Source organism: Rhinopithecus bieti, unplaced genomic scaffold (assembly GCF_001698545.2).
Source record: "Rhinopithecus bieti isolate Rb0 unplaced genomic scaffold, ASM169854v2 scaffold_63, whole genome shotgun sequence".
Classification (NCBI taxonomy): Eukaryota; Metazoa; Chordata; class Mammalia; order Primates; family Cercopithecidae; genus Rhinopithecus; species Rhinopithecus bieti.
In genome coordinates this window covers 750577-767984 of record NW_016802972.1, presented here as the reverse complement: position 1 = coordinate 767984, position 17408 = coordinate 750577, and the positions used below count along the sequence as shown (strand labels likewise).

The window sequence follows — 17408 nt, the reverse complement described above, 5'->3', positions numbered from 1 at the left end:
GTCAGAATACTTTTTGTAGCTGTTGACACACTAAAAGTATATTTGTGGCTCTCTCTGCTGTTAAGAGCGAATCATTCTCACAAATACTAATGTTTATGTGCAGTGTATTTTATACAAATCCTACAAATGATGTTCTAATAAATAACAAGTTTTGGAAACAAATAAGTCCTTAAATTGGCAATTTCTCTCCCTCTCTCTTTTTTTAAGAGACAGAGTCTTGCTCTGTTGCCCAGGCTGGAGTGCAGTGGTGCAATCCTAGCTCACTATAGCCTCAAACTGTGGGCTCAAGAGACCCTCCTGCTCTCGCTTCCCAAAGTGTGTAATTATAGGCACGTGCCACCACACTCAGCCTAAACTGGCAATTTCAACTCGTGATTCTGTATAGTGTTGTTAATCTTGTCAAATATTTGAACATTTTGTTATTTGAACACTACCCAATAATGTTCATTGGCATTTTCCAGTTATTGAATATTTGCTATGGCCTACAGTTCTTTGTAAGTACTACTAAATGTGTATTTCTTATTTATTAAAAAATACAGAAAGTGGCCGGGCACGGTGGCTCACGCCTGTAATCCCTGCACTTTGGGAGGCTGAGGTGGGTGGATCACCTAAGGTCAGGAGTTTGAGACCAGCCTGGCCAACATAATGAAACCCTCTCTGTACTAAAATACGAAAATTAGCCGGGTGTGGTGGCACGTGCCTGTAATCCCAGCTACTAGGGAGGCTGAGGCAAGAGAATCACTTGGACCCGGAAGGTGGACGTTGCAGTGAGCCGAGATCACACCACTGCACTCCAGCCTGAGTGACAAGAGCAAAACTCCGTCTCAAAAAAAAAAAAAAAAAAAAAAATTATGAAAATACAGAATAACATGCTTTCAGGAATTCCCCCAAATTCCAATTTTTCATTCCCAATTCCTGAAGGTTAGTTTCCCTTTTGGGAACTTGGAAATCTTAGCCCAGAGGAACTGGATGAACTTCCCAGACAATCCAGTGGATGGCAAATGGAGAGAGGTCATCCTTGTTGGCCTCCAGGAAGGCTCTACACAGGAGCTGGTCCTGGAGTGGAGCTTCCTTCACCAACATCACCCTGGTAATGACTCAGAAAAGGTCACTCCAGAATTCCGTGGGTTGAGCCTAAAGCATTAGCTTGAAGCGTGAAATGTCTGTGTCATCTCAATCATTGGTGCAAATGTTAACTTTCATCCCAGGGAGTACTGCTCACTTCAGTGTAAAAAGCGTTTTCTATAATTCACCAGAGAAAAATGAATACTCTCCATAAATGGAGGCCCTGTTAACCCACGGCCTTAACCCTCGTGTCCCATGCACGAGAAGTGGTAGGGCAGTGCTGGCTGTGAAGTCAGGCAGGCAGGCAGGCCGGCCTGTGATCTGAATTCTGGTTCTGCCACCTACTGGCTTGTGTGAGTTTGGGCAGGTTCCTTAACCTCTCAGAGACTCAATTTCTCCATCTGCAAAAATGCAGATAATGAGAATATCCATGCCACAGGGATGCTGTGAGAACTAAATTACATCAGTCACAATGCCTAGTACAGAGTAAACCCTCAGTAAATGGGAGGCGTTATTATTTCCTAGTACAACAGACCCAACGGTGAAGTCAGGAAGTGAGAGCTTGGTGAAGGGCCTTGGATCCACCCAAAAGGTTCACTCGCACTGCTTCTTGGGCTAGGATTTTCCAGGTAGGTTAGGCCAATAGCTCAGGGCTGCGCCAGAAGTCTCCGCGCCTCCACACGGTTCTGTAGCGCGAGGCAGTCGTCTGGGCTGAAAGGCCACTGTTCCACGCGGGTTCCCAGGTGGGCCTGCTAGGCTGACACCCTGGTGGAAGCAACTTGCCGTATGTCCTTGGGCGCTGGAGGACCCCCGGCGCTGGCGTACAGAAGCCCTGGTGGGCCGTGTGGCTTCCGCGCCAGGGTCTCTGCGCGTGCCCGGGCCTCAACGCATGCGTGGACTTCTGGGCACCACGTGGGCGTCGCGTGGTACTGCAGAAGGCGCGAGGCGGGCTGGTACCGTGGCCTGTCCCCGCCACGGCCCCTGCTTGGTATGGACTCGGAGGCTCAGCGCCGGCAGGACTCGGGACTCGGCGCCTCTCCCGGGGTGGCAGGCACCTCGCATGGCACACTCGGGCCACTGGGCGGGTGGCCGCGTGGGTGCGTGAGGAGATGGGCAAGGCAGCCCGGTGCACCCCTCCCCTGGGTCTCTAGCAAGGCGGCCTCAGGCGCTGGATGTGGTCCAAGTGCTGCCCTAAGCCCTTCCCGCGCATTTGGGCGCCAGTGGTGAGCCAGATGGATGCTGTGGCCTTAGGTTCGGGCAGGTGTAGAGCCGCTTGCCCCAGATGTTACCGCGGTGGGTGAGCTGGAAAGCTCTTTCCGCCCTCGGGGCACAGGTAGTGGCTGGATCTTGGGGCAGCCAAGGGAGGCTTTAGGGGCCTTGGCTTGCTTGGGGAGCCCACTCACCTCCCCTTACCCTGGGGGATCGTCCTGGGTGCCCTCGGGGCCTTGCTGCCTCCCCCGGGAGCTCTGGTGTCCGGCACCGCCGTGGAACTGGGCCGGGCATTTGTCCGGAGGCCCCTCCTGGGCAGGAGCCTCCTTAGGGGCTCTGTCTTCAGCCCCTTCTCGTGGAGGGCTCTCCTCGTCATTCTCACTCCCGAATCCTGTAAGGAGAAAAGAAGAATCTGGGTACTGTTTCCTCTTCTCCTCACCTCACTGACTTTCCACAGACTTGCCCCATTTATGACTTCCAAATGGGGCAAGTTGGTGGAAAGTCTTTTGCAAGCGATTAAGTTGTGTATTTTTGACAGCAAGCAGAGGGCGAGGCAGGATCTTGTAGGAAACCTGTAAGACCTCAGTTTCTGATATTAGACAGTCCTGGGTTTGAATCCCAATTCCAACCATTACTTGTAGTGTAATCTTGGGCAAGCTACATAACTTCTTGTTAAGCTCTAAGACGGAGATAACCGTAATGGCAGCCTCAGATGATTCTGTCAGTGTGGTTGGTACATCCACAGGCCATCAGGGATATGTTAAATTGGAAAATCAATATAAAAATTTTTGGCCAGACGTGGTGGCTCACACCTGTAATCCCAGCACTTTGGGAGGCCGAGGCGGGTGGGTCTCCTGAGGTCAGGAGTTCAAGACCAGCCTGACCAACATGGTGAAACCCCGTCTCTACTAAAAATATAAAAATTAGCTGGGCGCGGTGGTGGGTGCCCATAATCCCGGCTACTCGGGAGGCTGATACAGGAGAATCTCTTGAACCCAGTAGGCAGAGGTTGCAGTGAGCCAAGATCATGCCACTGCACTCCAGCCTGGGCAACAGAGTGAGACTCTGTCTGATGAAAAAAAAGAAAAACGTTTTTTAGCAGAGCACGATGGTTTAGCCTGTAATCCCAGCACTTTGGGAGGGAGGCCAAACAAAGCAGGATGATTGCTTGAAGCCAGGGGTTCAGGACCAGCCTGGGGCCAGGCATGCTGGCTCATGCCTGTAATCCCAGCACTTTGGGAGGCTGAGGTGGGCGGATCACTTGAGGTCAGGGGTTCGAGACCAGCCTGGCCAACATGGTGAAACCCCATCTCTACTAAAAATACAAAAATTAGCTGGGCATGGTGGTGCAGCACCTGTAATCCCAGCTACTTGGGATGCTGAGGCAGGAGAATCGCTTGAGGGTGACAGAGCAAGAGTCTGTCTCAAAAACAAAACAAAACAAACAAAATGAAAAAGCCCAGCCTGGGCAACATAGCGAGATTCCATCTTTACAAAATATTAAAAAATTAGCCCAGCATGATGGCATGTGCCTGTAGTCCCGGCTACTGGGGTTGAGTGGCAAGGTGAGAGGATCACTTCAGCCTGAGGGGTCTGAGCCGCAGAGACCTTATGATCACGCTGCTGCACTCCAGCCTGGGCAACAGAGTGAGACCTTGTCTTTTTTTTTTTTTTTTTTGAGACAGGGTCTCCCTTTGTTGCTCAGGCTGGAGTGCAGTGGTACAATCATGGCTCACTGAAGCCTCAAACTCCACATCTCAAGCAATCCTCCCACCTCAGCCTCCCAAGTAGCTGGGACTTACAGGTGCACATCACCAGGCATAGCTAATTTTTGTATTTTTTGTAGAGATGGGGTTTTGCCATGTTGCTCAGGCTGGTCTTGAATTTCTGGGCTCAAGCAATTCACCCACTTCAGCCTCCCAAAGTGCTGGGATTACAGGTGTGAACCACTTGCCTGGCCAAGACTCCATCTCTGTATAATTTTTTCTTTTCTTTTTTTTTTTGAGACAGAGTCCTGCTCTGTCACCCAGGCTGGAGTGCAATGGTGCCGTTTTGGCTCACTGCAACCTCTGCCTACTGGGTTCAAGCGATTCTCCTGCCTCAGCTTCCTGAGTAGCTGGGACTACAGGTGCATGTTACCACACCTGGCTAATTTTTGTATTTTTTTTTTTTTTTTTTGGTAGAGACAGGGTTTCACTGTTTTGATCAGGTTGGTCTCAAACTCCTGACGTCGTGATCCACCTGCCTCAGCCTCCCAAAGTGCTGGGATTATAGGCATGAGCCACTGTGCCTGGCTGACTCCATCTCTTTAAAATTTTCTTTTTCAACTCTCATCACTGAGTGAAACTTTGCCACCCTACTAACACTTATGTATATCCTTAATGCCCAGTTGTTGGTGCCTAATAGTATTTACAATTAAAATAACCAGGAGTTCTTGGAGGGTAGCTGATTACATTTCTTGAGACAAGAAAAATCAGGATGAGTCTATAGCATCCTGTTGATTCCAGAAAGTAAGGATATTTTCAAGGATATTGGGGTAGTGGCACAAAGACAAAGGTGATAATATTTTTTTTTTTTTTGAGGTGGAGTTTTGCTCTTGTTGCCCAGGCTGTAGTGCAATGGAGCCTCTTGCCTCACTGCAGTCTACGGGTTCAAGTGATTCTCCTGCCTCAGCTTCCTGAGCAGCTGGGATTATAGGCACCCATCACCATGCCAAGCTAATTTTTGTATCTTTAGTAGAGATGAGGTTTCACCATGTTGGCCAGGCTGGTCTCGAACTCCTGACCTCAGGTGATCCACCCGCCTTGGTCTCCCAAGGTATTGGGATTACAGGCGTGAGCCACTGCGCCTGGCCCTTAAGATACTTTAGTTGGTCAAATTTGTGATCAAAGCCCAAATCCCCTATGGGAAAAAAATGGCTTTTAATTTTTTCTTTTTTGTTAAACGGAGTCTAATAAGTAAACAGTATAGCAGGGAGTGGCTATTTCTTTCCAGCCTAGAAGCATCTCAGATATTAAATAATCTATCAGTGTGTTCTTGTGAGGACTTTTAATAAGAAGATGCAAATAAAGCACTTGGCACTGGGCCTGCAGCATAGGACATGATTCAAATATATTAGTTTATTGAAGAGGGCAGGGGGTGGTAGCAGGAACAGACATTAGAGAGGCAGAGTGCAGAGAGAAGCTTTCCCAGGCATGCCATCTGGCTGATCAGGTGGTCAGTCAGTTGACTGGCACATGCTAACTGAACCCCAATGAGGTGCCAGCCACTGGAGACATGATGCACAATGCAGGGCCCTACAATTTTTCCTCCTCTATGGACTTCTCTCCAAGTCCCACTGGGTATCTTAGCCACAAACAATTCCCTCCCACACTTTTCCCTTCAGGCTATTTTCATGAATAGAACCGGGACATTCCAGGTTTGGCTTCTTTCCTGTCCCAGGCTGGGCCACTGGCTTCACCACAGAACAGCCCAAGATCTCAATTCAAGCACAGGCACTCGGCTCCTCTCCAGGACTAATCTCCACCGAAGTGGTTAGAAGCATGGGCTTTGAAATGGATGACAGAGGTTTGAATCCTGACTCAGCTTCTTATTATCTGTGACCTTGGGCAAATAATATAACATTACAAAGCCTTAGTTTTCTTATCTGTATAAGTAGGCATAATAATCCCTACCCAAAAGGACTGTGATGATTAAATGAGATTATGTGAGTGTGTGTGTATATAGTATACACATATAGATCAGAGATAGATGGTAGGTAGCTAGCTAGCTAGGTAGGTAGGTAGGTAGATAGATAGAGGCACTGAGTAACATTAGTGGCTGCCATTATTGCCTTAATATTCCAGTTACTTCAGGGTTTGCTCCTTGGAGGATTTTGGATATTTGCTTATGAATATAAATAAACAGATTAGGCCAGGCGCAATGGCCCATGCCTGTAATCCCAGAACTTTGGGAGGCCGAGGCAGGTGGGTCACTTGAGGTCAGAGTTTGAGACCACTCTGGCCAACATGGTGAAACCCTGTCTCTACTTAAAAAATACAAAAAATTAGCAGGGCTTGGTGGCACTTATCTGTAGTCCCAGCTACTCAGGAGGCTGAGGCAAGAATTGCTTGAACCCAGGAGGCAGAAGCTGCAGTGAGCCAAGATCACGCCACTGCACTCCAGCCTGGGTGACAGAGCGAGACTCTGTCTCAAACAAACAAACAAACAAAAAACCCCAAACAGATTAGATCAGACCAGTGGCAAAATGTTTTTTTCTGGGTATTAATAATGCATTATAGCATTTTCAGGAAGTTATAGCCATTGTATTTCCATTTTCCCCAGATCGTTAACAGATAAATCAATGAAGAATGTCAGAAAGATTCTGGGAAAAAATGTCTCCATGACAATAGCCAGGGTGGGCAAATGGTTACAATGCATAGGGTGTATTTGAGCCCACACTGAGATCAAGGCCACTCACAACTCCTGGAGGTGGGTACCATTCACTACCAGGTAAACAAGAGATTTGTATAGTTAGTGCAACAGATTTCCAACAGATAACAGTACATTGTTTTAAGGAAAGGGCAGCTTGTTTCCAGTTCATACAAAGTTGCTAAGAATTTATGAATGAGCTGAAGAGCTGACTGTGGCCTCTCTAGAGGAGAGAGTGCGTACCACATACTTGTCTACTGGGCTAGATTAGAATCTAACAAACCTGTGGTAGAGAGGAACTGTCTTCTCTCAGGGTCTGGGGCAAAGAGTGGGATTCCCTGGTGCGACAGACAGGATTCTAAAGATGTTCCCCTCAAGATTCCTGTCCCCTGGTTATTCAGTCAAGCACTAATTTAGGTGCTGCTGCAAAAGGATCTGGCAGATTTAATTAAAATTCCAAGTCAATTGATATTAGGACACTGAGATTGTCACCCAGTCAGGTAGCCATTTAAAAGCAAGGTTTTCTCTAGCTGGTAGCAGAACAGGAAGTTATGAGGGGCATTTGAGCCACTGCTGACTTGAAGATGGAGGCTGAGGAATGCGGAGACCTCCAGAGAGCTGCCACTGCCCGACATCCAGCAAGGAGCTGAATTTGGCTAACAACCTAAAAGAGCTCGGAAGTGGATTCTTCTTCAAAGCGTCTGGATAAGAGCCCAGCTCAGCCAACACCTAGACTTTGCCCTTGCAAGACTGAGCTGAGAACCCAGTCATGACCATACAGTGGAACTTGGGGAACTGTGAGATAATAAATGGTTGTGGCTTTAAGTTGCTAAATGTGTAGTAATTTGTTATGCAGCAATAGGGAACAAATATATTTGTTTCACGAAAGAGCTCAGCTGGAGATAACTTGGGAGTCCCTCCAGGAGAGGGTTCTGTCAGCTGTCTTGCATCATACCGGTGGAAAGAACACATTTTCCCCACTCCTGATGTTTACTTTTATGTAGATAGAGATCTACTGGTGTAACACTACTGACCTTTCCCCACCTCCTGACTTAGGAAGGAATGGAGTTATGAGGAAGGATAAATCGTGTATCTATATACCTGTTCCTTCCTCTGTTTTTCCCCTTGAGAGTGAACCTGTTGCCTAAGAACTTAGGTTCTGTTCTACACTGTCAAATTCCAAGTTTTCATTTTAGTTTTTGTTGTTTTTTTTTTTAAGATAGAGTCTTGGTCTGTCACTCAGGCTGGAGTGCAGTGGCATGATCTCGGCTCACTGCAACCTCTGCCTCCCAGGTTCAAGCGATTCTCCTGTCTCAGCCTCTCAAGTAGCTGGAATTACAGGCACATGCCACCATGCCTGGCTAATTTTTATATTTTTAGTAGAGACAGGATTTCACCATGTTGGCCCGGCTGGTCTCAAAGTCCTGACCTCAAGAGATCCACCTGCCACAGCCTCCCAAAGTGCTGGGATTACAGGCGTGAGCCACTGCGCCCGGCCATCAAATTCCAAGTTTTACAAGGGGAAGCCTGTTAAGTCACTGCCTGTGACTATGGATGGGTAAACATGGTCCAGAACTGAGGAAGAACAAAGATGTATTAGTCTGTTCTGACGTTGCTAAAGACATACCTGAGACTGGATAATTTAGAAAGGAAAGAGGTTTAATTGACTCACAGTTTAGCGTGGCTGGGGAGGTCTCAGGAAACTTACGATCATGGCCGAAGGGAAAGCAAACATGTCCTTCTTCACATGGTGGCAATAATAAGAAGTGCTGAGCAAAGTTGGAAAAGCCCCTTATGAAACCACCAGATCTCATGAGAACTCACTCACTGTCACAAGAACAGCATGGAGGTAACCGCCCCCTATGATTCAATTACCTCCCACCGGGTTCCTCCCATGACATGCGGGGATTATGGGGACACAATTCAAGATGAGATTTGGGTGGGGACAGCCAAACCATATCAAAGACCATAATTAATGGTCTCCCTCATCTCTCCCACCCCTGCCAGAAACCACATAGAAACATGCAGCCCTGGAAGAACTGACCTAATCTGCTCACCTTGGAGGACTTAGAAGGGAGCTGCACAGGTAGATTGACTTGAGGAAAGATGCCTGCCTGCACCTGAAAAACCCTGTAGGTAAGGCTTCCTATTCATGCCTTTATAGTCAGATAGTGGTCTGCAAATTTGTTCAATACTGGGTGTTGTGGACTGAATTGTATTTCCTGCCCCCTCTCCCCAATTCATATGAAGAAGTCCTGATGCCTCAGAATGTGACTGTATTTGGAGAGGGTTTTAAAGAGGTAATTCATTGGGAGCTGAAAAGGCCACAAGGATTGTGACCAACTCAGCATTCCACTGGAGGCTATATGATCAAACAGCAAACTGTTTACCGTGAATGCAGGATGTGAGCAAACTCACACTGTGCCTGCCACCAAAAGGTTTGCTGAGGGCCATCACTCCCCCTGGCTGGGCTCCTTGAAGTTATCTACTGAGAAATCTAGCGCCTATTGTTCAAAGGATGCAGTCTCGCAAGCCTGCTGTGAACCAAACAGCTGACTGACAATTATCCGACAACCAGCCCCCTTTTCTCGTTATCTCTTTTACCAATAAATTTGGAGGGCTGTGTAAAGCTCAGGGCCCTTGGCACACCTGTAATCCCAGGACTTTGGGAGGCCGAGGCGGGCAGATCATGAGGTCAAGAAATCAAGACCATCCTGGCTAACACGGTGAAACCCTGTCTCTACTAAAAATACAAAGAATTAGCCGGGCATGGTGGCGGGCACCTGTAGTCCCAGCTACTTGGGAGGCTGAGGCAGGAGAATGGTGTGAACCCAGGAGGCAGAGCTTGCAATGAGCTGAGATCATGTCACTGCACTCCAACCTGGGCCAAAGTGCGAGACTCTGTCTCAAAAAAAAAAAAAAATGCTCAGGGCCCTTGTCCACTAGAGGCAAGGTGCCCCCTGACCACTTCTTCCAAATATACTCTTTTGTCTTTGTCTTTTATTCCCATATTCGCCCCTCTTTGTTCAGTCTCCCAAGGTCCATGCAGGTTACAGTAATTGAATTACAGTGAGGTTGTTAGGGTGGGCTCTAATTCAATACGACTGGTGCACTTAAGAGGAAATTTAGACACAGACGTATACAAAGTGAAGACCATGTAGAGACACAAGGACAACAAGGCCATCTACAAGACAATACGAGAGGCCTCAGAAGAAACCAACCCTTCCGACACCTTGATCTTGGACTTCCAGCCTCCAGAACTATGGGAAAATAAATTTCTGTTGTTTAAGGCACCCAATCTGTGGTACCTTGTTATGGTATACCTAACTAAAGAACACACTGGCCACTCAAGGTGAAACTTGCCTTACACCACTTGCCTCTGTTTGATAGAACCTAATATACTATTCTGACTGCTAATTGTAAATAAAATATTGAATAATTAAAGAAAAGTTACAGCCCATCTAAGGGACTCAGAAACCAGAGGAGAGAAGATCAAGCCAGTCCCTGGATGAAATGTTATTTATTTATTTTTTAAAACAGAGCCTCGCTCTGTCACCCAGGCTGGAGTGCAATGGTGCAATCTCGGCTCACTGCAACCTCTGCCTCCTGGGTTCAAGAGATTCTGCCTCAGCCTCCCGAGTAGCTGGGATTACAGGTGTGTGCCACTACACCCGGCTAATTTTTTGTATTTTTAGTAGAGACAGGGTTTCACCATGTTAGCCAGGATGGTCTCAATCTCCTGACCTTCTGATCTGCCCGCCTTGGCTTCCCAAAATGCTGGGATTACAGGCGTGAGCCACCGCGCCTGGCTGAAATGGTTCTAACTGAAGTAAAATTGATTGAGGTCTATTTTTTAAAAAACGTTACAAGAGCTCAAACTTCCTTGTTACCAATCCTGTTCCTTCCAAATCCCTGGCCATCCAGCCAAATCAGGAGCAACTGCCCATGCTTTAGTACAGGTCTATACTTCTGACTATTTCTCATGCCAGACATAGCAAACAATCAAACATACTAGTCAAAATTCTGGCCATTGCGAGGCCATGACAGCAAATTTTGCAGACTCTTCTGTAAAATGAGGAATACTCCAGGAGGTCATAGGCACTAATGGAGGGAGAGGAAGACAATGTAGCAAGAGCTGGTGTTGGGCTGGGTGCTGTGACTCATGCCAGTAATCCCAGCACTTCGGGAGGCTGAGGCAGGAGGATTGCTTGAGACCAGGAGTTTGAGACCAGCCTCGGCAACATAGTGAGACCTTGTCTCTACCAAAAACGAAAAAGTTAGCTAGGCGTGGTGGCACATGCCTGTAGTCCCAGCTACTTGGGAGGCTGAGGTGGGAGAGTCACTTGGGCCTGGGAGGTTGAGGCTGCAGTGAGCTGTGATCATGCCACTGCACTCCAGCCTGGGTGACAGAGTGAGACCCTGACTCAAAAAAATAAAATAAAAAGTTGGTGTTGAAGGAGTTGATTATTCTATTGGTGTTTGCCAGAGGCTTCGTGTAGCATCCCTGTTTGCCACGGACACTGAGTGTTACCGGATCTGCTGGATTTCAAGCACCACATGGTAGAGTAGCATGTGATGTAATGCAGCCTGGACTTGCTGCAGAGCCTTCTCTTGCTCCGCTCCCTGCTAAAAACTAGCAGCATAGACCGGGCATCGTGGGTCATGCCTGTAATCCCAGCATTTTGGGAGGCTGAGGTGGGCAGATCACTTGAGGTCAGGAGTTGGAGATCAGCCCAGCCATTATGGTGAAACCCCATCTCTACTAAAAATACAAAGAATAGCCAGGCATCGTGGCACACACCTGTAATCCCAGCTACTTGGGATGCTACTTGGCAGGAGAATCTCTTGAACCCGGGAGGCAGAGGTCGCAGTGAGCTGAGATCACGCCATTGCACTCCAGCCTTGGTGACAAAGCAAGACTCTGCCTCAAAAAAAAAAGAAAGAAAGAAAGAAAAAAGGCCAGGTGCAGTAGCTCACGCCTATAATCCCAGCACTTCGGGAGGCTGAGGCAGGCGGAACACAAGATCAAGAGATCAAGACCATCCTGGCCAACATGGTGAAACCCCATCTCTACCAAAAATACAAAAATTAGCTGGGCGTGGTGTTGCGCGCCTGTTGTGCCAGCTACTTGGGAGGCTGAGGCAGAAGAATTGCTTGAACCCAAGAGGCAGGGGTTGCAGTGAACCAAGATGGCACCACTGCACTCCAGCCTGGTGACAGAGTGAGACTCTGTCTCAAAAGAAAAAAAGAAAAAGAAAAAGAAAAAAACAAACAAACTAGCAGCTTTACAGGTAACCCTATCGAAGAAATATGTTGCCTCCAAAATCCAAATAGGCCTGCTAAGCACTGTGCCTCTTTTAGAGGAGAGTAGGTTGTATGAGGAGATATCTGTACATACTCTAGACCACTGAGTCCCCAGAAACTTCATGGAGGTGGTGGGTTCTGGAGTCTTGTGGGGTTTGTCTCCCACCTTGTAGTTTGCATATGTCTTACTAAGCAGTTAAAGTGTTACTTGTTATTTCTGGCTCATCAGATCCAATAACGTCAATATAGTGACAAGATGATCAAGATCTCTGAAGACTGTATTATGGCAGAGCAGAACTGACATAGGTTTGAAGCAACCTGAAGATACATGGTGGCTTTGAAAGTGTTTCTGGGGGATGCTGCATTTGGTATAAGGAAAAGCCAGGTTGATAGCTGCATACCACATGCCAGGGGCATAATGATTTGCTCCAAGAAAGATACTGTGTCTGGGAGCAGTGGCTACAATTGGAATCACCATCTGATAAAGTTTATGATAGTCCACAGCCATTCTCTGAGATCCATCTGACTTCTGCACAGGTCACACTGGTGGGTTAAATGAGTATGTGATAGGTGTCATCACCCTTGCTTCTTTTAATTTTTTGACGGCAGCATTAATCTCTGTGCTTCCCTCAGGAATGTGGTATTTCTAGTGGCTTATTGTCTCTGTAGGCAAGGAAAGTTCCAGGGGCTTTCACTTAGGCCTTCCTGTCATATTGGCTTTCAGTCTATGAGTCAGAGAGCCTATGTGGGGATTCTGGCACTATGTCAGTTTTCAATCAGTTGTCTCAGCTCTAAATGTCACCCTCCAGTACCTGCTGTAAGATAACCGGCTGGACTTTTAATGCATTTCTCCTTGCAAAGAACATGATGTTATACTTTGTTTGTCATTAGAGGGCGCGGGTGGGACATTGCAAGAAGAAGGGGAAGCTCTTCCTGGTTCTGGTACTGTTGAGGTTTCATTTTTCTTGCTCTTGCTGCAGTTTTTCAGGGGCAGATCCCAGTGGTTCTCTGCCCTAGATGCATGTCCAGAGTGAAAAGTCCTTGGGAGGCTCAAAGACCCCAGTTTGCAACACTTTACCACGTTCCCTCCCCCCCAATATGGACACCACAAATCCCATACCACACGCTGCCTTTGCAGTGAGTGGCTCCTGGCACTTGGACAGTTTTCGCACACCCACCACTGGTCCTGACCCTCATGTGGCTTTCTCTAGCACTGATCTCTGGCAGAGCATGCTTCTCCAGTACTTGACTTCTGTAACAGTCTAGTTTTCTCCAGCACTGTGCTCTCACCAAGCGCACTTTTTCTAACAGGTAGAAAGCATGGCTTTCTTCGGCATTTGGTTCCCGTATAGGTACAGCTTCCTCAGGCACTGGACTCTCGCTGAGTCTGCGTGCTCTCGTGCTTGACTCCTCTAATGGCCTGACTCCCTACAGTGCTTGATCCTTGCCCTGGCAAAGCTCTTTCCAGCAATGGGCTCCTGCAGAGTGAGTTTCCTACAGTTCTTGGTTCCAACAGTGCTTGGTGGAATAGCAGCTTCACCTGACACCCCAGAGGGCACATTTCTAGGAGGTCTCCTTTGGTGAGGCATGTCAGTGGCTTCTCTGCCTTGCCTTTCAAATGACGTCTGGATCTCAGCCCTGGTGGGAGAACATTCTTCCTTGGATGCTGTATCTCAGCCCTGGGGATAGTAGCTGATCTTTATATCTGCCACCTCTGTATTTCTGTATTCTTTTTTTTTTTTTTTTTTTTTTTTTGAGACAGCACTCTGTTGCCCAGGCTGGAGTACAGTGGTGCAATCACAGCTCACTGCAGCCTCAAACTCCTGGGCTCAAGAGATCCTTCAGCCGGGCGCGGTGGCTCATGCCTGTAATCCCAGCACTTTGGGAGGCTGAGCGGGTGGATCACAAGGTCAGGAGATCGAGACCAGCCTGGCCAACATGGTGAAACCCCGTCTCTACTAAAAATACAAAAATTAGCCGTACGTGTTGGCAGGCACCTGTAGTCCCAACTACTCAGGAGGCTGAGGCAGGAGAATTGCTTGAACCTGGGAGGCAGAGGTTGCAGTGAGCTGAGATCACACCACTGCACTCCAGCCCGGGCAACAGCGAGACTCCGTCTCAAAAAAAAAAAAAAAAAAAAAAAAATCTCACCATGTTTCAGGGGGACAGATACACACTGAGACCCAGGAGGAAATGACCCAGCTTACACACTAAAATAATTGCAGGACATTGTTAATATGTTAGCAGAAAATTAGGATGTATGGGAAGATGGGTGCTAAGGATGTGAGACCAGTGAGGAGAGAATGTGATACTAGGTAAGGCCAAATTCATCGATATGGGTGCATGTGCTAGAGACTCCAGATGTAATGTGTTAGCTTGTATACCTGAATTTGGCTGTAGGAGGCTAATTGGTTGATTGACTGGAATTTGGACTTTATTGTGGCCTACCACCATTAAGTGGTTAGTGAAATGACATGCCGGATCTTTCCTGGCAGTCACAAGGAGAGAGAATCCAAAGGCTTAGCGTGATAGACTGCATTTATCACGTGCACTCTAGCAACTCTATTTTATGAGAGGACCCAGAAAGCACTCCTTTTGCTAGGGCATTGAAAGGAGCAGCTCTATCTTTGAGAAGTTCTCCGGTTGCTGTCCTTTGTAAGCCAAGTAAGGCTGTAGGAAATGTACCATTGAGGTGGGCCCTCTGATCTCTGGATATGAAGGGACCTTGACAAGGTAGACACATCAACTGTAAAGGGCAGCACAGACCACCAGGCAATCTAATTGCTTGGCTTGCAGAGGTCTTGGTAGTGGCTAATGGATTATAGTGTCCCTAGGAACAAAGTAGATTGGCAGTCTACTCCAATATTGCTTGGTCTATTTCCTTGTTGATCATCTAACTGTTCTATCCATTATTGAAAGTAGGGTATTGGGGCCGGGTGCAGTGACTTACACCTGTAATCCCAGCACTTTGGGAGGCTGAGGCCAGCAAATCACCTGAGATCAGGAGTTCAAGATCAGTCTGGTCAACATGGTGAAACCATGTCTCTACTAAAAATACAAAAAAAATCAGCTGGGTGTGGTGGCACATGCCTGCAATCCCAGCTACTCAGGAGGCTGAGGCAGGAGAATCACTTGAATCTGTTGCAAAAAGAAAAAAAAAAAAAGAAAAAGTAGAGTATTGAAATCTCTGGCTAATATTGTTGAATTGCTTATTTCTCCCTTCAGTTCTATCAGTTTTTGCTTCATGTATTTTGGGGCTCTGTTGTTAGATGCACATATGTTTTCAGTTATTATGTCTTCCTGATGGATTGACCCCTTTATCATTATAAAATGTCTTTTGTATCTAGTAACAATTTTTGTCTTAAATTCTGGTTTGTCTGATATATATATTAACATAGCCACTCCACATCCCCTTTTTTGTTTTTGTTTTTTTGTTTGTTTTTTTTGAGACTGAGTTTAGCTCTATTGCCCAGGCTGGAGTGCAGTAGCATGATCTCAGCTCACTGCAACTCCCACCTCCCAGGTTCAAGCAATTCTTGTGCCTCAGCCTCTCAAGTAGCTGGGATTACAGGCTCCCGCCACCCGCCCGGCTAAGTTTTATATTTTTAGTAGAGATGAGATTTCACCATGTTGGCCAGGCTGGTCTCAAACTCCTGACCTCGGGTGATCAGCCTGCCTCGGCCTCCCAAAGTGTTGGGATTATAGGCGTGAGCCCCTGTGCCTCCTTTTTACTCCTTTTTTTTTTTTCGGAGACGGGGTCTTGCTGTCACTCAGGCTGGAATGAATGGTACGATCGTAGCTCACTGCAGCCTCGACCATGCCAAGCTAACTTTTGTATTTTTTATTGTAGAGATGGGTTTTGCCATGTTGCTCAGGCTGGTCTCAAACTTCTGGGCTCAAGAGATATGCCTTCCAGGCCGGCGCGGTGGCTCACGCCTTTGGGAGGCCTAGGCGGGCGGATCATGAGGTCAGAAGATCAAGACCATCCTGGCTAACACGGTGAAACCCCATCTCTACTAAAAATACAAAAAAAAAAAAAAAAAAAAAAAAATGAGCCGGGCATGGTAGCAGGTGCCTGTAGTCCCAGCTACTCGTGAGGCTGAGGCAGGAGAATGGCGTGAACCCGGGAGGCGGAGCTTGCAGTGAGCCGATCGCGCCGCGCTACTGCACTCCAGCCTGGGTGACTGAGCGAGACTCTGTCTCCAAAAAAAAGAAAAAAAGAAATATGCCTTCCAAAGTGCTGGGATTACAGGCATGAGCCACCACACCCAGCAAACACATCTCTTATAGTTACTTTTGCATAGCATATCTTGTTACATCCTTTTATTTACAAACTATCTCTGAGTATAAAGGCACCATATACAGTCATGTGTTGCTTAACGATGGGGAAACATTCTGAGAAATGTGTCATGGGCGATTTTGTCATTGTGCATACATCATGGAATGTAGTTACACAAACCTAGATGGTATAACCTGCTACTAGACTGTATCATATATACTATTGCTCCTAGGCTACAGATCTGTACAGCATGTTACTGTCCTGAATACTATAGGTGATATATATAATACTGTAACACGATGGTAAGTATTTGTGTATTTAAACACAGAAAAGGTACAGTAAAAATACAGCATAAAAGATAAAATAGCATGCCACGCTGGTATACCATGGTATGCCATGGTAAGTACCTAGGGCACTTACCAGAATGGAGCCTGCAGGACTGGAAGTTGCCCTAGATGAGTTAGTAAGTCAGTAGGGAGTGAATGTGAAGTCCTAGGACATTATGGTACACCACTGTAAGCTTTATGAATGCTGTATACATAGGCTACATTAAATTTACAAAAAAGATTTTTCCTGCAGTAATAAATTAATTTTAGCTAACTGCAACTTTTGGTGCAAATGTAATTGTGGTTTCGGACCATGAATTTTAAATCATTATAACTAGGCTCAAACACATCTTTATTAATCAAAATTAATACCATTACAATCAACCATTACAATCAACACATTTTTACAATCAACACATTTTTTCCAGTGAGAAATAAGTTTGTTTATTCCTGTATCGTAATAATCTGTGCTTTGGGATTCAGAAAACTCTTGGAAAGCATTTTCTGCATCCTGCTGGGTGTGGAAGCGTTTTCCTTGCAAAAAACTGTTGGGATGCCTGAAGAAGTGGTAGTCAGTAGGCAAGAGGTCAGGTGAATATGGTGGATGAAGCAAAACTTCATAGCTCCATTTGTTCAACTTTTTTTTTTTTTTGGAGACAGAGTCTTGCTCTGTCGCTCAGGCTGGAGTGCAGTGGCATGAGCCACCACAACCTCCGCCATCTGGGTTCAAGCAGTTCTCTTGCCTCAGCCTCTCGAGTAGCTGGGATTACATGTGCCAGCTATCATACCCAGTTAATTTTTTTTTTTTTTTTTTT

The 17408-nt window shown here is 46.8% G+C and overlaps 1 protein-coding gene across 1 annotated transcript in view; it reads right to left on the bottom strand.

Annotated features, from left to right (window-relative positions):
* Nucleotides 1–1556: 1556 nt before the first annotated feature.
* Nucleotides 1557–17408, bottom strand: part of BCL7C (BAF chromatin remodeling complex subunit BCL7C) — a 68940-nt gene continuing 53088 nt past the window's right edge. The window contains exon 6 of the mRNA XM_017873524.1: nt 1557–2665. Coding sequence (XP_017729013.1) covers nt 2465–2665 — 201 coding nt within the window. The 3' untranslated portion in view covers nt 1557–2464. The remainder of the gene's footprint in view (nt 2666–17408) is intronic.